The 23471-nt window shown below is 39.3% G+C and overlaps 1 protein-coding gene and 1 long non-coding RNA gene across 2 annotated transcripts in view; one reads left to right on the top strand and one right to left on the bottom strand.

The window, feature by feature from the left end:
* Positions 1-1666, top strand: part of LOC120408429 — a 37465-nt gene extending 35799 nt beyond the window's left edge. The window contains exon 4 of the long non-coding RNA XR_005600682.1: positions 1585-1666. This is a non-coding gene — a long non-coding RNA (uncharacterized LOC120408429). The remainder of the gene's footprint in view (positions 1-1584) is intronic.
* GLDC (glycine decarboxylase) overlaps positions 1-23471 on the bottom strand; it is a 58156-nt gene that overhangs the window by 25530 nt on the left and 9155 nt on the right. Inside the window, exons 3-12 of the mRNA XM_039545344.1 lie at positions 20893-21028; positions 11203-11367; positions 10777-10854; positions 9620-9767; positions 9191-9387; positions 6385-6481; positions 3557-3662; positions 1665-1804; positions 760-840; positions 3-100 (exon numbers count right to left, since the gene is read on the bottom strand). Of these exons, the coding sequence (XP_039401278.1) occupies positions 3-100; positions 760-840; positions 1665-1804; positions 3557-3662; positions 6385-6481; positions 9191-9387; positions 9620-9767; positions 10777-10854; positions 11203-11367; positions 20893-21028 (1246 nt within the window). The remainder of the gene's footprint in view (positions 1-2; positions 101-759; positions 841-1664; positions 1805-3556; positions 3663-6384; positions 6482-9190; positions 9388-9619; positions 9768-10776; positions 10855-11202; positions 11368-20892; positions 21029-23471) is intronic.

Below are 23471 nucleotides of genomic sequence, written 5' to 3'. Positions count from 1 at the left end.
ACCTGTCGAATACTTGATGTGTCAAGAATTTGGAAGTCCTCTTAAATGCAGTACTCAGAATGCCCCTTGTTTCTTCTCCCATACTCTCAGCAACCAATTCCTTTGACAGTAGAGAAATATGAAGTGATTAAATAAGACATCTTCACAGAAAAATAATTAAATTTCTTCTCTCAAGTTATGCAGTTATCAGAGTTAGCTGAAATACACTGCCATCTTATTACCAATATTGACAGGTTCTTTGAAACATACTTTTATCAACGTACATACCTGTAAAGAATCCATAACAATTTTTTTTTATTTTATATAATGCCAGAAGTAACAGAAGCCTCACTAATTCACACTAGAGTGGCACTATTGCTAATTATGGGTGGAGTCAGTGTGACATACTTCCTGCAGGCCACTGAGGGAGCACTGCCAAACCTGAGGTTGCAATCCCAAAAGTAAGTAGTGCCCCGAAACACAGGATGTCCAGGTTAAACAAGGGGATTAAGCGGCATACTCCCAGAGCATGGCATTACTCGGTAACCCTCATCCTGATCGCTTCAGTAAAAGAGAAATCTGAAATTACCATTTAATTGTGCACTTACAGTGTGTTCAATCCTGTACAACATACAAAATACAGACAGTCCCTGCCCCAGAGTATCTAAACCAAACTAGCAGAGTTCACAGGAGGAATGAGGAAGTCCAAAGAACTGAGTGACTAGGTTTTATGTGCAGTAACACTTCTAAATATGTCTAGATTATCTATATTGTACTTACAGATGAAGATTCACACCCAAAAATCCACAACAAGTCATCCAGGTCTCTCTCAGTTACAGTTTCATCAAGTGACACTCCAATCTAAAGGGGGGGGGGGGGAAGAGGGGTGGAGTAGCAGCAGCAGTTACTCATAGTTCCCAAAACCAGGGATTACATTACATGTGTTGTGTTTTTGGCACATCACAATATACGATCTTCATTCCATTTTATGTAACTGAACCATTAATATTTCATTTACAAATAAAATGACAATATAATTAAGTTATATTCGTATTATTTCTTGCTTTTTATATTCTCTTTTCTTCCTAAACCATGCCAGGTTCACTTTACGGTTTCAGGGTTTGAGATTGCTATCCTGAATTTAAAAATAGTTGGATTACATATTTAATTCTCGTATGGCTATATAGTTCTTATGTATTTTACATGTCGCAAAGGGGACATGGCTTCATTAGGCTCTATGTTCCTACTGAGCAAGTTGAATGATTTGCAATCAACTTCTGTTTATAGTTATCTTTAAATATGGCGACAACAAAAACAGCTGAAGTTTGGAACTTATTTATATAGTACAAGTTTTAAGGGTCTCTCCATGAAGTCCTCAATGAGTATAGCAAGTTCCCACCACTGCTGGGAAAAAAACAGCATTAGAAAGACAAAGCAAAAGACAGCAATTTTGGAAAAATTCATTAATATTCCATATGCTGCCAAGCAAGTCCATGTTTTTATATCCCGTTTTGAAGTATTTTACGGAAAAAATTGTGGAGTAACATATCTGAGCTTGCTAGAAAGACTTCTTTAAAAAAAAAAGGCTTTTTCCTTTCTTCATAGCCACCATACTACTTAATGACCATAAACTCTCAATGCACGAAAACCATGCTGTAAGATTTGTGAAAGGTTCTGTGACTTACTGTGCCATCACTATAAATCCGAAAGTTTATCTGCCGCTGACCTGCCCTGTCAAAGACCTCCTTGACTGCACATCCACAATGGATCTTCAAGGTATCAAAGAACAGGTCATGCTGCAATGTGTGACCTGCTCGCTTAAGACCTAAAGGAAATAAGTTAATTCCATCTATTCCATGCTTCATTGGTTCCTTCTCCCCACCCTCCGCATCTGCCTCTTATGTAAGTACTATTTTAACAAGAGGCATTACACTGAATGCATGGGACAGTAAAATCTAGCAGTATTTCTACCAAAGTGCAATTCTGCATGTAATATTTTATGTCTGAGCTTTCTTTATAATGTACATAGATGCCAAGAGAACTGTGCTGAATAAGACATTATTAAATTCAATATAACAGAGATAGATCTTTGTATTTTCTCCCCCACTGTCAATATATTAAAAAAAAATGCAGACAAATCTTTACACAAATATAAAGATGCAAGTATTCCTGGAGTTTGGCTTGGAACAGGAGAATTCCAAAAGCTTAGACCTTCCCTGTGATCGCACAAGTCTTAAGAGTAGGAACGGGCTGCAAGTACAGAGAATTTTACATTCTTGCTCTAGCACCAGCACAGCTCTTTGTGTATTAGCAGCACTAGTGGTCATCATTTTTACCACAGGATTATCTAAATTTCATCAGAACAGCTCTAGACCACATGGCGGTAAGAACGTTAATGGGCAGCCTACCCTAGTACTCCTACTGGTCCAGCACAGGTGAAGCTGTCCCATATACAAGAGCAGCAGAAACGATTTACAACCTATTGATTGCTAATAGGAGGAGTTAGCATTCACTTTCTGAGATCGCAAGTGTCTACAAAGAGCAAGGCCAGTCAAGCAGAACCTTGTTGGGAGAGAGAGAGAGAGAGAGCTGAGCCCTCCAGCATTATAGAGATAGCTGGGCCATCAGGGGCAATTTGACAACTGTGGTCAATTCATAGGGTGCATTGCTCTTATTACGAGTTGAAATCTTCTGCCAACACCAGTTACAGAAGGGTCAGTTATGACCTCCTAAATGCCTACATCAATAGCAATAGTTGCACCAGACATATACGGCCAATATAGCCAGCCAGCTGTGCTGCAGTTATCTCCTAAATGCAGACAGACATCCTACAGAAACAGAACTGCAGATTTTTGAATGAGATTCAAATACTTCAATATCTTTTTCATTTGAACAATCAAGAAGTTTCCTGTTCTTAATAATCAGAGTACAAGTCATGTTCAGAATGCAGTCAGCCAATACATTTGGGGATTTCAGTGTTTATAGCAGTGTGGTGTTCTACATAAATTTGATTAAATTGAACAGCCTTCACTTTGGCTAATCTAATCTATTTAATCTGTAAATTTAAACTATATTTTAGTGACCTCTGAGTCTTCTCATCCAGTATAGATTAATAGAATGGGCAGGTAATAGTAGTAAAGCATAAGCCTTTCAAACAGTTCTACAGATTTTGAAGAAGTTCAGCAGATATTGCCAAAACTCTCTGTAGATCTCTATTTGAGAGACAGCATGGTATAGTTACTAAAGCACAATATTGGTAGTTGGGAGACCAGGATTTGAGTTTTGGCTCTATTAATGGCTAGCAAGTCAAACCTCTGTTCCTCAGTTTCCCAATCTAAAACCAAAATGATAATACTTGCATATGTACATCATAGTGGTACTGCTGGGCTTAGTTAATACCTTTATATACAAAACATTAAATATTATTATACTGACCCTAGTGGCGTACACTCGATGCAGAAATTTTGGATTTCTTCTGCTACTTTTAAAACCATCAATGGGCAAAAAAATGGAAGGTCAGTGTTTAAGAGGTGTGAAAATGTAAGATCTACCCCCTTTATAATTGCTAAATACTCACCTTCAGCTAAGATTAGAGTGGCATTGTGCACCCTTCTTGCAATGTGCTTTAATCCATTCGAACCATGATAGACTCCATACATGGCAGCCATGTTAGCCAGAAGAGCCTAAAATGTCCAAACATAGTTTAGGAACAATCACATAAGGTTGATTGGTGGCAGTTTAGTATAACCAGCTTCTTTAGTGTCCCAAGTCAACTATATAACCACAATATTAAAAAAAAAAAAAAAAACTATCAATAAAAGGTAAACACTTAGTTCTAGGTAATCTACAAAAGTTAAGAGATAGGAAAGCTACATATCTTTTTCTTGCTAAATTATGCATTTACAAAAATTTTAAATAGTAACATTGTTCATGAATTCAAGATCCTTTGGTGTTTAAGTGGTTCAGTGACTAAAAAAAAAAAACAACAACACACCTGTGAACTGTAAGCTTAATCTTTGTAGCCAGCTATATGTATAAAAGTTCTGCAGATATTGCTAAAACTCCCTGTAGATTTCTATTTGAGACACAACATGGTATAGTTACTAAAGCACAATATTGGTAGTTGGGAGACCAGGATTTGAGTCTTGGCTTTATTAAAGGCTAGCAAGTCAAACCTCTGTTCCCCAATCTAAAACCAAAATGATAATACTTGCATATGTACATCATAGTGGTACTGTTGGGCTTAGTTAATACCTTTATATACAAAACACTAAATATTATTATAATGATCCCGGTGGCGTACACTCAGTGCAGGTAAATAGTGTTGTTATAGCCATGTCAGTGCCAGCACATCAGAGAGAGATAAGGTGTGTGAGGTAATATCTTTTATTGGACCAACTTCTGTTGGAGAGAAACTTTTGAGCTTGTCTCTCTCCAACAGATGTGGGTCCAATAAAAAAAAAAAAAATTACCTCATCCACCTTGTCTCTCTAATATATACATAAAGGCATAGGTATTAGAAGGCTGTAATGCATAGGCCTATAAGGCCTTTGGCCTGTATGACAAGTAGGTTAGTATAACCAAGACCTAGCTTGACATGAATGTTTGGGAATAAGGAATAAGTCACAAGATAAGTATGCCTGAAAACAAAAGTGTTGCATGCTGGGAAAAAGCATAGTATGGGACCACAAGAACATACTTTTGGAATTTTAGGGAAAAGTTCAAAAGATGCTGAGCTTAACTGAATATGTGCACGAACCACAGATATACCAGGGCAACTAACTGACAAATGCTTATGAGTCTAACGTAAATGGCAAACTGACTTATCAAAATTAGGGACCCCAAAATTATTGAAGTGTGGAAGCAGGGCTGTCCTTAGGCATACGCAGCTGCGTAGGGCACCATGAAATTTGGGGCACCAAATTGCCCCAAATTTCATGGTGCCCTAGGCAGCTATGTGCTGTAGGGCTGGTGCTGCCGCGAATATCTCCTGGCTAGCCCACCCGCGGGCTGCGCCCACTGCAAGAGGAGGTTGGGGGAAGGATGCCACCCACACTCGCCAGTGGTGGGAAGTGGAGCAACGTGGCCCCAGCCCGCTCTGCTTCCCTTGCCCCAGCCGTGTCGCTGGGGGTGGTTAGGGAAATGTTCCCCAGCCCCCACCCCGGATTCACCGGCGGCAGGAAGTGGAGTGCTGTGGCTGGGAGCTGGTGGAGCGGAGCTGGCTGGGGCTGGGCTGTTCTGCTTCCTGCTGCTGCCCCCAAGCAATACGTCTGGGGCCGGGGCGAGGGAAGCAGAGCGGGCTGCTCCCGGCCTCCTGCTAATCCCCAAGGCCACTCTGAGCCTGTGGGGCTCCCAAAAGTGCTCCCCACAGCTCCTGCCACCCACACCCTGGGGTGGGGCTGCGTAGGGCACCCAAATGGCTAGGGACGGCCCTGTGTGGAAGTTCATATAAGGAAAAGAGGCTAAAACCATTACTATATATGCATAGGGAATGTGGGCATTAGTGTAACTCCTTTTAAAAGATGATACTCACCCTGTGGAAAGTGGGATACATGGTCATCAGGTACGTGTATTCCAATATGTGGATCACATCACCTATTTCGGGGTTCCTCATAAGGTATGAGGTGAGTAATGCAAGTGCTGGACATTCTGTATTGGCTCTGTCTCCTTTGCTACATTACAGTATTTGTGATGGTTTGTTTCGTTAATAAAGTTTATTATATTACTAATCAGAGAACACACAGTGGATTGTTTCTCATGTGCTCATTGAGGCCCTCATTCTAATGTCAACCTCACCACTGTAGTTGATCTGGAGGCAGAACCATCTCAGACCACTAGATGGTAGATAAAATTAAATATCCCCTTATACATCACACATCTTTCAATAGTCTCTGTATCCTGGGCAGAATGCTTGAGTTTCTGGTTTGAATCTCACAAAACCCTAAATATAACTTTCAACAGAATAACTGTTTAAGGTCTGTGCTCAAGAGAATTAACTGCTTTCTACCACAACATCTCTCATGAGTGCTAAAGATTTAAAACTCTCAATATCTAGTATTAATCTACAAAGAGAAATTGTGGCAAAACACATTAAGAGGATGAATACAGGCTGCACAGGGACCAAAAGTTTTTTGAATACATCTAATTATAAAGATGTTTGTCATAATCACAGCTGCAAAAAGTACCAAAGAAATTCTCAAAATCTCATGCAAAAAGTTATTAATTTATTCCTGGGCACTTCTGACAAGTGGCTGCAAGACTAACTTTTTGAATGAAAAAAGGTCATTCAGATGATCCTTTTTCCCAAGCAAAAATTCCAAGTTTCACAAGATTGAAAATTCACACACACACACACACACACACACACACACACACACACACAGAGATTTTTGACATAGAGGTCACCTGTGCTGTACAGATGTTGCTGGTCGCCTTGTCCCTTCTAATATGCTGCTCTCGAGTTTGCAATGCAAGCCGATATACTTCCTTTCCATTTGCATCTCTGGACCATAAAAGAAAGTATTTCTTTTGTTAGTTTATGTTGATACAGGCTCTGCATTAACTGAACTGCTATGCTTAGTTTGCTAAGTTGAAGGTAACTGGTGGAATTCTTTTAGGATGAAGAACTTTGACAGATAACCATTCTGAGTAAAGTAAAAAGTGACCCAAACCTTAGCCTATCCCTGAACAGATGTTCATGTTCAGAAAACACACACACACGCTCTTAAGATAACACTAAAGGGAACCAGACCTGTCCACTTCCTTCTCACTATCCCTCAAATGACAGATACCCTGGATTGGGAGACTTTTTTGAGCAATACTCAGTAGAAGGTTCTGAAAGATCCAAAACATCTATATTTATCCAAATCACATCTGTCAAGTGCCCCTGCCTTTACAATCCTGAACTGTATTTAACAAAAAAAAAAACCACCCACCACACCATTTTACTGTTTTTGTAGTTTTATGAAAGCACTGGTGTTTATCAAGGGCTACAAAAATTTTCCACAGATTGTAAATTGAACACTCCCAGGGGCAGAGTTCAGATACTGCAAGAAAGAAGGACCCTCTGCATATGTAATACCTGCTACCTTAAAAAAGTATTGTTTAATACGTGTAATATTAGTTGAGTAATCCATTGATACTAGCACAAGACGATGTTAAGTGTTCATACAAATCCATCAATCTGTGCAGCTCAGTTAATTTCTTAAAGAATTTCTAAAATTTAAAGACTTTCAGAACCAGAGAGGAAAATTTGAGAGCAACAATCTTGTAGAAAATGAAATGTTTCAGAACAGACATTTCTAAGACTTCAGGGCACTTGGTAAACTAAACTATTCATAAACAATATTTGCTCAGCTGCTGTGTATGGTGTCCAAGATAAAGACAACTGAATCCAGCAGTGTCCTAGGGTTTCCAACTATACAGCTTAGTTCCTTCATCAATTTAAAGGCCTCCAGCAAACACAACAAAAAACAATTTGAAGGTCATAGCATAAATTGCCTTTGGGAAATATTGTAGTTCTGACCATAGCTTTACATTTTAACTTTTTTCTCCCAAAATGTTCTGGTGACACTGTGTGAGATGAGAACGCACTTAAAATGTAAGGCATGCCCTAAAGTACTATAATAGCACATAACGTTAGTAAATAAAATGAACATTCTTTCCCCCTGAGATACACAACTCTTTAAACTGATCATAGTTTGAAATAAGCATGCTAGGATATGCCACAAGCTTGATTCCTGATTCTGAAGCCTAATGCCAAATGTGACAGGATGTACTAGGCCCTTTGAGACCCCCTGCTGGAGGCTCTGCAGTCCTACAACCCACCCCAGAAAAGGGAGCAGTAAAGGTCTGTCCTCCTGGCCTGCCTAGAAAGTCTGCAAGGAAGCAGCCAATCAAAGCCCAGCACGCTCAGTTAAAAAGAGCTGCAGGGCCCGAGCAGATCATTGAGCGGCAGTGACCAAAGCTGCATGGTATGCTCCTTGATGGAGTTCAAGAGTGAACCAGAAGACGGGTTCTGGTGACACTGCCATTCTGTGAGGAAGAATTTCAGCCCTGAGGTAAGGGTGAAGTGGAAGGGGCTATGTGGAAAGTGGCCTAGGGAATAGCAGTATCAATTATTAAACAAAGCAGCATGTGGCTGCTATTTGTAGGGTCCCTGAGTCAGGATCCAGATTAGTGGGTGGGTCCAGGTTACCCCCTCCCTGGCATTGGCAGAGTGGCCAAATCCCCAAAGAGGGGACAAGTGTTGTTTAGAAGCCCAAGAAAGGGGCTAGAATTTAAAGGGCTCAAGGATGGGGCTGAAGATGCTAGAAAGGGCCAACCATTTGTTGAACTTTTGTTACTCCCCTGGGAGGGGACTGAATGTGAGAGGTGACCCGGCTGGACAGCTGGGTCAGTGAAAACCTCTGAGAACAAAGTCTCCAGTGATGAAGCTGTGGGGCACTGCTCTATAACAGGGCAGGGATGGACTTAAAGCTAGCCCAGAGACAGGACTGCAGACACCAACATGGGAAGAGCAATAGTCCTTGTTGGACCTTTGTTACCCTGGAAGGAGTTCCTTCATGTGTTTGTGAGAGACTTGGCCAAAGGGCTGAGCCACTGAAGACCTGCCTGATGAGGGTGACGGGATGCAGGAAAAGGAAGGAGTGCAGGATTGCACACGGCCCAATAGGAGGCGCTCACGAGAAGCGAGTGCACAGTCACACCAAGCATATTGTTCTTTGGGATAAATGTGAGAAGCAATGTAAGAAAGAAAAAAAATGTTCATAACATGCTAGTGGTAAGTACAAAACCTATTAATTTCAGAAGTTATATTGTTTCAGAAGCATGTGTAGGGTTTTTGTTCCAATATGTAAAATTTTTAACTGACAGTTATAGTGATGGAATACACTATTTCAACCATGCTTCATTCTCCTAATTTATGAGAAGGATAGTGGAATAGTTAGGACACTGGACTAGGGGACCCAGGTTTAGTTCTGCTGTAGAGCTGTGAGACCTATTGGGATCCAGGAAGTGTGACCTTGAACATGTCACTTGAGCTGTGACACAGCTCACCATATATAAAATGAAGATAATTGTATTTTCTCTACCTGAAAGAGCTGTTGTGAGGATACGTTTATTAAAGATTACGAGGTGCTTAGATACTATGATTTGGAGGGCCATATCAGACATTTCCAGATGAGAAATTAAAGAAATGTCCCAACTTTACCTTGTAACTCCAACCATTCTCCCAGGCATCATTCTCACCAGGTTTTCTTTGACAGCAAAGAAGGCAGCATGTGGTCCCCCATAATAGAGTGGTACCCCAAACCTCTGGGAGCTACCCAGAGCAACATCCACCCCAAACTCTCCTGGAGGCCTCAAAATACACAGAGCCAAGAGGTCAGTAGCACAGCAGACAAGAGTCTGAAAACGTAAGAGCATAGAGTTGTTAGTATCAATTTGGGGAATCAAGATTCTACTTCAGACTGTTTCATAGCATTCATGTGAAACTGAAGCCTAAAAGTAGTCTTTGCTCTGTACATCATCTATAAAGAAAATTACAATGCCTACAGTTATAGCTGAGTTAAACGTCAGATCTAGTCCCGTGTGGTCCCCCCTCCTTCCCCCGGACAACAGTGATAGTACTTAATCTTACCCCATTTTGGTGGGCTCTTTCAACTAGTTCAGTGAAGTCTTCCACCTTCCCCTCGGTATCTGGGTACTGAAATAGCACTCCACTGACATCTTTACCACTGAAATCCATCTCATGGGGCAATTTCAGCTCAATGACAACACAACTGTAACTGCAAAGCAAGAGATGGAACGCAAAAGTTATTGAAGCCATTTCATACTTGGGGATAACATTTAACAGATTTGACTTCTTCACTGATTTAGGGAATATTTTTCTTAAAGTATAGCTGATTGAACATGCTTCCTTCATGAACTGCTATACAGTTAAGGAAGTGTGAGCATCTATGGTGGTGAAAGTTATTGTGCCACAAAAATAGCATGTGATCATGAAAGTAAAGATCATCATATTGCATATGCAGAAGGGAGCAGAATTAACTTATATTTTGCATTTCCTAACTTTGGAGGGCTTGGCTTTGCAACCTCTATTTACATTCTCTTAATATAGGATTTTTGTATGTAACTATGAATTTATTAAGAGTTGGTTTCACTAAACCTTACTGATTTCCTTCAAAGTAATGCATCATTTGCTAGGTATGAGAATGTTCATCTGGAGTTCAATGCTCAGATGCGCACAGGTTTGTTAACAATGCAGACAGGAGAAATATGTTCTTGTTTCTATAGGTTTAGTTGCATTTTAAAAATTGTGAATTAGTTCACGTCTGTTTATTTGGAAGATTAATTACAAACAAGATTGCATGATACAAAATTACTGTATTTGCTTTACATAGACTAATGCAATATTGAAACAGCAAGATGTTTAGCTGCAGCTAAACAAGGTAGAACTTTAGGTACCAGTTATGGGAAATGGATCTAATCAGATCCAGTTCAGTGGCTGAAGTGGCTGAACTGGATATGGATGAAAGATGTGTTACAAGGTTTGCCTGAATTATCCTAGGGGAAATCCTCAGTAACATGAAGTACTTGCAGTATAGCCAAAGTCAGTCCCCAAACTAGCTACTGCAGGTTCTCTTACATTTCCCAAAGCACACCTATTTATCAACATAATCAGTGTTGTACTGGTAATATTCAATATTTGGTCAGTATAGAATAAGAGGTGTGATGGTAAAATATTTCATGTGCCTGCTTGTGCTACTTATTACGCAAGATGGAGATTAGAATTACTTTGCTCTAGTTTGGACTACTGCTATCGTTTGAGGGTGGCATCGGACATCAACATAGAACTTTCTCCTCTTGTTGTGCCTGTTTTAAAAGAAGGGAAAAAGGGTTAAGTGGATCAGGGAACAAACTAAAACTCAAGAACAGAACAGTTGCTTCTCTCACCCACATACGTATTATAATAAAAACATGTATTTCACACCGAGAATGTTCTGAGAAATCTAATTCATAAATGCAAAGTAATAAGTATTGTATACAGTTAATTTTGTGTTTGTGGAAAATACCAGACTAGCACTGCAGAAGACTGATTCACTGTGAGGTACAGTGTCATTTTTAGTCCACTGAATCATTCAGTCCCACATAAGCAACTAAAGCAAAACACTTCATAATTCTTTCTTGAGTCTAAATTAGCCATCCATTTGCATGTGTTACCTGTGACATAGTTGCATAGCCTCTGCTGCAGCAGTCCCCTCATCCAGTAAAGACGCATTGGCCACATCCATTCCTGTGATGTCACACACCATAGTCTGGTAATTTAACAGGCTCTCCAATCTACCCTGGGAAACCTCAGGTTGGTAAGGGGTATACTGGGTAACCCTGTTAGATAAACACATTTTATATATCAGGTCCCTAGCGCTCCTTTGCAAATGGATTTAAACATACGTATTTCTCTCCCCTTCCCCTCCAAACCCCGCTCCACTATTTTACATGAATATAAACAGGGAAATCTGTTCAAAAGCACACTAATTTGTTTTAGTTGTTCTATGCTCTTAATACCCTCCCGGAAGTTGAGAACATTTATCCCGCCAATATAAATTTGGTTCTTTACTTGGAAAATAGTGTTTTTTTTCTCATTTTGAACAGAATTTAAGTTAAAATTTACTATTTTTGAGATAATGAAATTATTAGAATATTTATCTGTAACTACAGAGGCAAAGGAGCTAGCACTTCTGGTTGGGTCAACAGAACTCAATTCTCAGCAACTGACGGGTGGAGAAAGTCTATCAGGTCATAAAATATTTAGATCTAATACAAGTTCAACGTTTTGGTGTTGTGCTTTTAACAAATCTGTTTTTAGAAATCTGATGTTTGCAGCCAATGCATTATTGAAACTGTCAAGACACTTAAAAATCTAAACCTAAAATACTTTATCTGACTACATAACTTTATGAGTATACAAGTGCACAAACAAACTTTACTATCTCCTTAATGGCTACTCCAAAGCTATAATGGTTCAGAATACTGGGGTGCTATGAAGAAGTTGGCTCCGTAATAAACTGCTCATTGAGGCAGCTGGGATCCAGCTCATTCAGTTTCAGATCAAGGAATTTACCAGTTCACTGGCAATTGTCTAATTTCCTTTTTAATGGGAGAAATCCCACTCAAAAAAACTCTAGTGTTTAATGCAAAATAAGGGTTGAAAAGTCAACTAGAGTTAAGTCTACAAGCTCAGCCTTAATGGTAAACCCTTAAAATATAGTCTCTTGAAAATCAAAATTTGTCAAGTACAATAAATTATGTAAGGCTATATGAGATTCCAGTCAGTTGTGTTTCTCCCCCATCATAAAGTAAGTTAAATCACAGTATGTAACCTTCAGAATTGGTTTGATCTTGAAGTCTCAATGAGATCCACAAATAAATCAAGTCTGGGAAGGGGGAAATCAATTCAGTAGGTCTAATACTATTTATGTTTAAAGTTGTACAATCCAGGATTTGAGATACTCCAGAGTTCACACTGCAAAAGGAATATGCACCAAGAGAAAGATTAAAATTCTTCCCTGAACAAAGGTGCAACGCTGCTGAGGACTCTGACCGCAGAGCACCAAAAATATACCACACAATGCACCAGAAAAAGATACAGCTTCTCCTTTCTAAATTAGAATTCTGGAAAAAGTCTATATTGCTAAACTAAATTTCCCTTCTTCAGGAACTCAAAAAGGAGTTAAACAGATTCCCAATTTAAAAACCTTTTCAGAGTATTTATCAAAACTGAATTCTAATGGAAACCTAGTTTAAAGCAACCATGAGGAAAAAACTGGGGTTGGGAAAAGGAGGCAAGGGGATATTAAGCAGTTGTTTGGTTTTCCTAATAGCCTGAATGAGATGGAGGGGCGGGAAAGTTCTAGATACCATTGTTTGCCCCTCACAGTAAGCTAGAGTTTCATGGACAGGAAAAAAAAAACACTATACAAAAGAAACCATGGTTATATTGAAAAATGACCACTCTCATTTCCACAGGATACTTCAATGTACTAAAAATAGAGATAAATGGGAAGAGATCAAAGTTACAATGAAAGTTTCAGAATATGCAGCTCTAAACAGATGTCAAGGAAGCTGAAGGTATTTTTCAGTATCCCAACACACAACAGAAAGCAAATAGTTTCAAGAAAACAGTTAAACATTTTTCCATTTAGAATGATGTCTGGTGGTAGTTTTCATATTAGAGACATTTGCTCTGTTGTACATACAACCTGTATTGTTGAGTCTCAGTAAGGATTTTTTTTATCTTAGGGCTTCCCAATTCTGCTCCCTGCTGGTATGGCTTACAATAAGGTTTGATGCATGTGACAGACAGTACTGCAGAACTGGACATAATCACTAATACAGCTTAGCGATATCCATGTTATGACTTTGAATTGCAAAAATATTTACAACACATTTTTAATCCGTTCTGTTAAGGAGACAGTTTATACACACCACAAGTCAAGGAAGTGTGGACCTCCATGTTAGTACAGAAGTTCAACAGTTCTCTTGTATGTAGTATAAACACTTATTCTATGCTAAAACACAACAAACTTTGTTAAAACAAGCTTCTTTTTGAAAGCTAGTTCACCCTGGAATATGGCCACAGATACTGCCAAAATCCTGGACTTTAACAACTCTAACTTCAAATCATTAGTTCAAATAAAGTGGCTTTTTTTTTTAAAGGGAATCAGATTTCTAGGAATTTCTCTGAAATCTGTTTTGTATTAGCAAGGCAAATATTTGAAGTTTTTATACAATCAATTTTGTCATAGCAGATAAAATTGGGTTCCTACTAAAGGAACTTTGCAGATATAGTACTAAGCCATAATAGCAACAATAATAAATCAAATTAAAAGGAATGATTAGCATAATAGCAAGGAACACAAACAGCCTCTTGTGCAAATAAATTGGAGGAAAACATATGGCCATCACTCACTGTCTGTCTTTTCTGATCAAAAGGAGTTTCTAGGAGTTAACATTCCCAAACTAATTTCAGCAGTCTGGCTGTGATTTAAAGGAAGCACTCTGAGTGGCAAGGAGATTTTTTATTTAAACAACCCAGTATGCTCAAGCGCTGTCTGGGGGCATGAGCTATGAAAGTTCAGTACTTTCCTCTTAAAGAAAAAAATACAAAGAAGTCTTAAGTTGAAACTAGAAGTAGTATGTGTGAGTATGGATTTTTCTCTGCTTCTCTATGCTTGGTTTTTCTGTCACTGGGCTTAGATATATTCATCTGTATGAATATAAGCTCTAAGATGTTGTTGAAAGTTCTGAAGATGTACTCCAACGATATGTCAACATAGCAAAGAAAAACCCACGGCTGGCCCATGCCAGGCAACTCGAGCTTGTGGGGCTCGGGCCGTGGGTCTGTTTCATTGCTGTAGAGACTTCCAGGCTCTGGGACCCACCCACTGCACATTTTTCTTTGCTGTGCAGACATACCCTATGCATGCCTCGCAAGAAACAAGCTTAAAAGAACTGTGAAATAACAGTAACTATCCCTGAAGCAGGACAGGCAGACACTGGCTGAAAACATGGGTTTCCTAGTCAGAGCTTGGGCTACTGACCAAAAGAACTGGCTTAGAAGGTAGTGGAAATCAGAATGTTTCAAAGACAGGTATTTTATTTGTTAATGAATTAGAGTCCTTATTACAATTCTGAAAATAATTTTTATTTTGGTTCTACTTTGCCTCAAACTAGATCTCTGCTGGGAAGTATTGATGAAATGGCAGACATAGAAAGACACAAACTATAAAGTGTTCAGTACTTTTAGAAAATATAGTATTTCTGAAAGATTTTTAAATAGTTTTATGTACGGTATATACTTATGAATGTTGTTTACAAGGTCTAAGAACTTATCTAGAGTTTTTATTTAGTGCTACTGTATTTTGTTTCCAAATGGTTAGAGAAACAGCATCTATATGATCTCGAGCAGTGCCATAACGAGGGCAAGCGAGTGAGGCACTTGCCTCGGGTGTGCAAAGCGGAGGGGCGCAGCTCTACCACCCAAGCAGGGTGGAGGAGGGAAAAAACAAAACCTACAATTGGGGGCAATTCGGTGGCAGGTCACTCAGTCCCTCTTGAAGGGAAGGACCTGCCGCTGAATTGCCGCCGCCACTTCATTCATTCTTCAGCGGCAATTCGGCGGCGGGTCATTTCCTCCGAGAGGGACTGAGGGACCCGCCGCCGAATTGCTGAAGAGCCTGGAGCCGGCCCTTCCCTCGGCCACAAAAATTCCTTGTTACTACTCTGATCTTGAGGTCCCCTCCAGTCCTATGATTCAAGTAGTCATCTAGTCCAGTCCCTGCCCTCACTTGAAAGCTTATGTGAAGTCTGATTATTGAGAATACAGCAAGCCTTAGGAAGACTGTCCAAGAGTATACTTTCTATAGTCTTGCTTTTTCTAGCCTGTATCGCTGAACATTATGTGTTCAAGAATTCTGATCCATGACTGGAATAGTTGCTAATTGTTTTCTTCCCTGCTGGCTTATATTAACTTTTCAAGGGACTTTGAAATTTGAGAATCCAATCTCATGTGCCACCAGGGCTTGAAATATATACTATCTACCGCTACGATGTATGGATTCCCAGGTTTCTAAGGATACAGAGCATTCATTTTGAAATCTTAACAGGTAAAAAGTCACAGCACCTTTAAAAATTAGGATATTAAAAAGTTACCAGAACCCCACCACCCCTACCAGGATTTGTGACCAATATTTTCATGAGCCACAAAGTGAGAGATATTCTGCTTTGTAACAGAAAGCCAAGACTCCCAGTATTTAAATTGGTTTTTTTTTTTAATTATCTGGCTTTTTCCATTTTGAGTAACAGGTGTTCACTGTTAAATAAAAATCAAGATTGTGGCAATAAGTGTTATATGTAACAGACAGCAATATTTGTCTACATAAATTAAGGCATAAAGACACAATGAATGTCTGTCTGAAACTCACATGCAGAATATTCTAAGTATTACAGATACAATTACGTTGATAACTTTAAGGTTACAGAGTCAAACACTCAAGTGTTCAGAAATGCCAGATTTAAGTTTACCTGTGCAACCTTCATTCTTCCCCCTTATGTGTATGCATGATGATACAGTCTTTAATTATATGATTGCATACTATATTTTTCCTTTCAGTGCTTAAAAAAAAATTACACTGGTCCTGAAATATTTTATCGATCCATCTGAAGCTCTGTTAAGGATCCCCACTTGGTTGAACCACATTTTGGCCTCATTAACAGTGCCTTCCCAACCCATGTAAACTAAACCACAGCAATTTTTACTGCACATCCATAACCTAGTGTTGCCGTGCACTAAGTGCAGCACCCATCAACACACAGAGTTAATTAAAAGAGAGCATTGTGCTCCCACCCCCCAAAAAAAACACTTAAGTTACTTTAAACAAGTTACTCGAGTATACTTAGCATAGAACCACGTTAACTGTGATAATATACTGTGTTTCAAGAGTACCTAAGTGACTATGGAGCCAAATTTCAGTTGAGTCAATGGGATTAAGGCCCTCTGAAAATTTTACCCTTTTGCTTGTGTGTTTTCCTGAGCATGCACTTTTGCTGCCTTCAACCTCATGTGTGTATATATATTTTTAAATGAGCCTTATTCTTATAAAGTGCAATTTTGTAGCCAAAGTATACAAAAAGTTAAACGACAGTCTCTAATACTGTGATATAGACAATGAATATTACTTTAAATACTAACACGAAAGATGAACAAGATTAAGTCTAGACTTGTTATTTATGAAACCAAATATTCTTCGTAGTCTTTGGTGATTAGTTTACATTCATGTCACGTCACAGGAATTAATTAGCTCTGTTTCTAGGGAAACAGCTCAATGCAATGATAATGTGAAGACTGTCAGGAATCATGTGCACATAAATGTGCAGTGTTTAAACAGTCCTGCTCTGCTGTGCAGTTTACACCATAAAGGGTTTTGAGGCAGGTAACTCTGAATACCCAGAGAACAAAAATGTGGCGGGGGAGCAATATTTTGCAGTGACCCACTAGGAAAAGTCTTGTCTGGATTTCAGAGAGCTGAGCTACTATAAATCCATTATTGTACATGAAGACTAAATGGGTTTTCAAAAATAGCAGGCCACTTGGTTCTGTCTCCAAACCTCAAGCGCTTGCCATGTTAATACCACAAAACAGAATGTCCTCTTGATAAAATTAAACCTAAAACGCCCCTGCTTTCCTATGAAATGTATTAAGAGTGAAAGTGTCATTAGAGCTTGCAAGCAGCCTGTAACTATATACAATTCCTATGTAACTGGAGAAAAAGGAAATCGAGTAATTGATATAGTGCATATCCTGAAAAAAATTGAACAAGTTGTTCCCTAATGGAGTTGCCTGGTACAAAATTCATCATTTAGATTGGATTGGCGCTTACAACCTTAAGACTCTCATTGCTTACTAACTTTGACTGCCCTCTCCCCGCCCCAAAAAAGCCTCTTTTTGGACTGAAAATTCTCATCTTGTCTCAGAAAATTTGTGTGTGTTTGTTTTTTGAAGCAGATTGATCAAGGTGATTTTTAGAGTACAGAAAACATAACATTTCAGACTTTAAAAACAAGCACTTTTCTGGAAACTAACTCAAACAGCTGCTATTTGTGATCAAACTTCAGGCATATATAAGAACTAGTGCTTAGCCTTTAAAAATATTTAAGCTGTTTAGTCTTTCTTCGTGAAACAAAGTTGTTGTTCATCATTGTCTGGATAAGTCAGCTTGTTCTGAGACTCCTACAGAGATGCTTATTTTCCTAGAAGATCTAACTTCCCTGGAAGACTGTTCTCTAGCAAATCTTCTAAAAACAAACAATATTCTCATCTGAAAAACACTCTCTGCTAAACGAAAACCCCTAATCCCTTCCCCCTCACTTCCTCACAGTGCCATACCCAATTCTTTTAACAGAAGACTATGCATGGCCATATGTCTCAAACTGAGATGTACGCACATCAACTGAACAATTCCTTTCTACCCTAACCCACTTTCCAACACTATGCTACATTTCAGTATGAAAAAATCATCCTGAAGTGTGCATATCTTCTGTATCAGGATACTGAGAAGTTGGGAAGGGAAGAGCTACTATTGTCGCGGTGCATAACTGAGCAGAAAAGATAAGCACAGCTTCATGGGAAATACTAGGCTATAAAACATGGGGCTGCAATATTTCAATACCTAGCATTTAAAATTTAAGACTTGCTAGGGAAGTTTGATTTCTTAAAACCATAAATTTTGCAGAGATTTATAATGGCTTTTTGTACTCTCCAGCATAAATCATCATCCTAGGACTCAAAAGCTTAGGCTTGTGTGTGCTAAGATGTGCTTTTTAAAAAAAGGGCACTCCAAAAATGTTTTCCTTAACTGTTTTACCAATGCTACATTACTAAAATATATTTTTAAAAAGTTTACTTTTCTGCAACCATGACTTGATTACAGTTTTAAGCATCTACATGGGGAAACAAATATTTAATAATGGGCTCTTCAGTCTAGCTGGGAAAGGTATAACACAATCCAATGGCTGGAAGGTGAAGACCGACAAATTCAGACTGTAAAAAGAAATAAATTTTTGACAGTGCAGGTAATTAACCGCTGGAAATTTTAGCAAGGGTCATGGTGGATTCTCCATCACTGATTATGTTCTAAAATAAAAATTGGATGTTTTGCTAAGAGAGATGATGTACAAATTATCCTGGCAAACGTCTATGGCCTGAGTTTATACAAGCAGTCAGACTAGATGATCACAATGGTCCCTTCTGGACTCAGAATCTAATCTATGAATCCACTTGCTGTCTGACTTTTTTTGCATTTCATTGGAGAGTTTCTATCCACTTTTAATATTTGCACACCAGCCTAGTGCTGAAATATTTAGGTTGCAAATGCTGCAGGATGATGACTGGGACAAGACAACTCTAGCCTTATGTTAGATGTAGTATAACACAATACAAAAAGGTGCAATTTTGGGGAGGGCAGAGATACTTGATGTTTAAGTAAAGCAAAGAGACCCCACCCTGAAGTTGTGTGGAACAGTGATTAAGCAGGGTTAAAACCTTAAGTTTATTCTCAGCCAGCCAGTTTTTCAGCATCCCAGAAAGGGATCTCAGCTGGCTGAGAATGAGCATAATGTTTTCAGTCCTTAACAAACACTCCACAAATCAAGCTTAGAACTTAGTTACCAATGCTTTTTACTGTGATTAGTTTAGCTGCGCTTATAGTCTACTAAATTTTTTTTTAATCACAAGCACTTCTCTACCTTTTTAAAAAACTTTTATGTAAGACAAAGTTGATTTGGCGGTGAAGATTTAAGTTGAGGTCTTCACTTCTGCACAGAAAGGAGGAGAGAATATTTATGGCAGAGGTCCCCAAACTGTGTGTGGCATGTCCCCACCGGGGGATGCAGAGGAAAATCCAGGGGGCATAATGGGGCCCAGGCCAGCCCTCACAGGGGGGTGAAGAAGGAGTGCCAGCCAGTGCCACTCCAGTCCTAGCACCCTGCCCCCACAGCTCCACACCCAGACCTTCAGCTCCACTCCCAGCCCCAGTTTCTGCCATCTTACCCCATGCCACATTCCCCACCCCCAAGGCACGACCCTGCTCCCACCCCAGGGGCAGGGGTCGCAGACAGGGATAAGGAGGGGGTGCGATCCTGAAAAGTTTGGGGACCATTGATCTAGGAATAAGGGATTTCAGATGTACATACGGACAGAGTCAGAATATTGGATGGTCTTCAGTCTTTGTGCAGAGTGGGTGGAGATATGGAGGCAACAATTATAGTTGGCATTGGCACATTAATGCTCTAACTTTTTCCATATTTTAATTTTGAATGTTAAATATTCTGTCCAAATTTGTGGTTGGAATATTTTGACCATGCTGTCTTCATCGGGAAATGCCTTTAAAGAGGTAAAGGGCCATGACTGTCTTAGTAAAGCACATGGTATAAAGATAATCCAAGTAGTAACTAAAGGAAACTTATCCTCTTCAGATTCTTGAAAAATAAGTCAAGTTCTAGTTTGACTGACAATACTCTAAAGCCTTCCAGACAGGAGCATTGCTGTTGCATGAGCTCTGAGAGACACTGTGTCTCTTATTCAGTGCATCTAAAAATTCTTAACAGTGGGTAAACTTAATTTATTCATCTACTTCAGTAACAGGTAAACAAAGAGAAGCACCCAAATTCTGACTATGTATTCAAGACATCTAAGCTTCTTGGTTTGAAAAACTGAGTTAGAAAAATCTCATGGGGGGAGGGGAGGGCTAAAGATTTCTACAGCTTTTTACTTCCTTCCAGTCAGTACAAAACCACCATTGTTTCTCATGAGTCAGATATATCCACCAGGAACTACAGATGCCAGTGAGAATAAGTATTTTGAACCTCAAAGCTTAAATTTTGGGCAGAACATAAAGTTATTTTAATCTGAAGTCTTGCTTTAGATTTTTCCCCAAAGTAATTGAAGTTATGAATGTTTCCATTCATGTCAAAGTATGGGTTAAGTGAATAATAAGTGTGAACTTTCCACTCAAAATTCATCTTGAGTAACTATATTTCTTTAATACCACCTGTTTAGCTAATACTCTGCATTAGGCACCAGATCTTTCAAACTAAAGAGATGCTCTATTCGTGAAAGTATAAGTTACAATACCTTTCTATTGCCACATTATGTATTAAACTCCTGCTAAAGTCAGGATGAACATTTTTATGATTCCCTTAATCAAGTTTCAATCTGACCAGTACATCACCTGTATCAAGAATGGGAATGTCTTGGCAAACAGCACTGTTGTATATCTTTGTCTATGCATCACACTTATATATTCTTTTTCTGAAATGTTTCTATGCTTGTAATGAGGAAGTCATGTACATTACCATCCTGCATTCTCCAACAAGTTCCGCACGATGGCCTGAGGTACTGAGCAGTTGTAATAACCCATGCCAATGTAGGACCTCCAGATTTTGTTCTTGTTTGCAATATTGTGTAGAGTTTCAAGGATTTCATTTTCACCTGATTGAAAAGAAAATGTTATAGCATAAAATGTTATGCAGGAACAAATGTTAATTGTTTTGACTCAACTGCCTTGTTTGAGTTGGTGTAGAAATGAGCAGTTGTCAACAGTTTTAGAACAAACTAAGGGAAGAGACAGTAGTAAATGAGATATTAATCTAGTAAAATATTTAGGGAGAATTTAAGTCTACCAGATCAAAATATTTCCCAACAAGCAACAGATTTGAGTAATGTTGATATTATACATTAACTTCCATTTCTCCTCCTCCCTTATAGGTTGCCTTTGTGAATAGTTACATCCCACTAATCTCTTAACATGAAAGAATTAGTTTTAGGAAACTATTTCTTTCTTGCTTTAGTCCTACAATACTAATACAGTGTAAGTTAATTAAACAAAGTAAATGCCACTACCAAAGGATAACCCATTGCCTAAATCTTCATAAGATTCCAAACATTTTCCATACTACAGAGGGAGAAGGTTGGGGATTTTCAAACCCCACATGCTTTCTGGGGCAGTAGTGTATGCATGAATACAGGCACTCTAGGAAGGGACCTTTACTCAGCTGGAACTGGCAGAAGCAACAGCTAGATGAAGCTATACATCACTCATAATTAAGGTTTAGAGAACAGGTCATAAATAGAAGTCAAACTTTTCCCAGCTTCCTACCCAGGAAGGTGCCTAAACATCAGAGGCTAGAATATTAAGGAACTTTATATTTTACCTTATTCTCAGTAATATGCCATGTGCAGTGGTAATACAAAAGATTTCTCCCTTCAATTCTGATGCAGTTTATTCCCAAAGGAATTATAGAACATAAAACTAGGCAAATCAGGTCAGTTTCATAGTAGATTAGGCTTTGGAATAGACCTCTCCACCTACATGAAAGCTTACAGGGCCATTGGCAGAAGACACATCGCAACTCTCACTAATCACAAACATGATAACAAATGTTAAAGTTGTGGTACAGACAAGTAATTGGTTCCCACCACCACCATTGTATTCGTAAAGTCACATTCACTGCAACTGGTTCCCATAGGTTAATGGCTTGAGGGATGCCTCTGCTTGGGAAATTGTTTCCCCCAACTACTTCAGACAAGATTGATCAGATCTGAATGGGATGGACCACTGCCGTGGTGCCATGTCTGACGAAATTTCACACATGGTGACATGTCAGTGTCTTCTGCTTTGTGTGGCTATGGCCAAGGGGCAATTTATGTGCAGGAAGTGGAGCATTTGTTCAATGCAGTCACAGAATGTAGTGGCCTGATATTGTCCTGTGACAGTATTTGTCATGTGTAGAGGCTGGCCTCAAAACATCAACTCTTTTCACAGACCAAGCTGTATCATACCTGATGACCATACTCACTGCCCTGCATTGTATCTGAACTGGTGATCTAAGTGTGTGCATTTTTCTCCTGTGTCCCCTCCCCTGTATCACTACCAATACCTTGAGCAATCCCTTCCTTGCAAACGCCCTCTTCAAGTGCATGGGTTTATCCAGCCCTGAGTAACATTTCCTTTCTGATAAGAAGAGAGCAACTTAAAACTTTAAAGCCAGAAGAAATCATTGTGATCACCTAGTCTGACTTCCTGCACATTGCAAGCCACTGAACTTCATGCACTCACTCCTATACTAGGCCCATAATCTCTGGCTGAGTTACTGAAGTCCTCAAATCAGGATTTAAAGACTTCAAGTTACAGAAAATTCACCTTTTGCTCTAGTTCAAATTAACAAGTGACCTATGCTCCATGCTGGGGAGAGAGGCAAAAAAAACCCAGGGCCTCTCCCAATCTGACTTGGGGGGTAGGGGGTTCCTTCTTGACCCCAAATATGGTTATCAATTAGACAGAGCATGTGGGCAAGATCACTCCCCCCACCCCCAGCCAGACACCTTGGAAAGAATTCTCTTTAACTCAGAACCCTCCCCATCTAGCATCCCATCACTGACCACTGGAGGTATTTGCTACTAGCAGTCACATATGTGTTGTGATGAGGTTGCCTGTAATGGCACATAGCTCATCTTCCATAATCTTAGCAAGCTCAGTCTTGAAATGAGTTAGGTTTTTTGCCCCCACTGCTCCCCTTGGGAGGTTGTTCCAGAATTTCACTCCTTTAACGGTTAGAAATCTTCATCTAATTTCAAGCCTAAACTTGTTGATGGCCAGTTTAAATCCATTTGTTCTTGTGCCATCATTGACCTTTAACGTAAATAACTTCTCTGCCTCTCCAGTGTTCATCCCTCTGGTGTATTTCAAGAGCAGCCATATCTCCTGTCACCCGTTGTTTGGCTAGGCTAAACAAGCCAAGCTCCTTAAGTCTTCTCTCATAAGATAGGTTCTCCATTCCTGTGATCATCCTAGTAGCTCTTCTCTGCACTTGGTCCAATTTGAATTAATCTTTCTTAAACCTGGAGACCAGAATTGCATACACTATTCCAGATG

The sequence above is a fragment of the Mauremys reevesii genome, linkage group 6, assembly GCF_016161935.1.
Source record: "Mauremys reevesii isolate NIE-2019 linkage group 6, ASM1616193v1, whole genome shotgun sequence".
NCBI classification, from domain to species: domain Eukaryota; kingdom Metazoa; phylum Chordata; order Testudines; family Geoemydidae; genus Mauremys; species Mauremys reevesii.
Note: the sequence above shows the minus strand (reverse complement) of the source record. Positions and strands in the feature narration are given on the sequence as shown.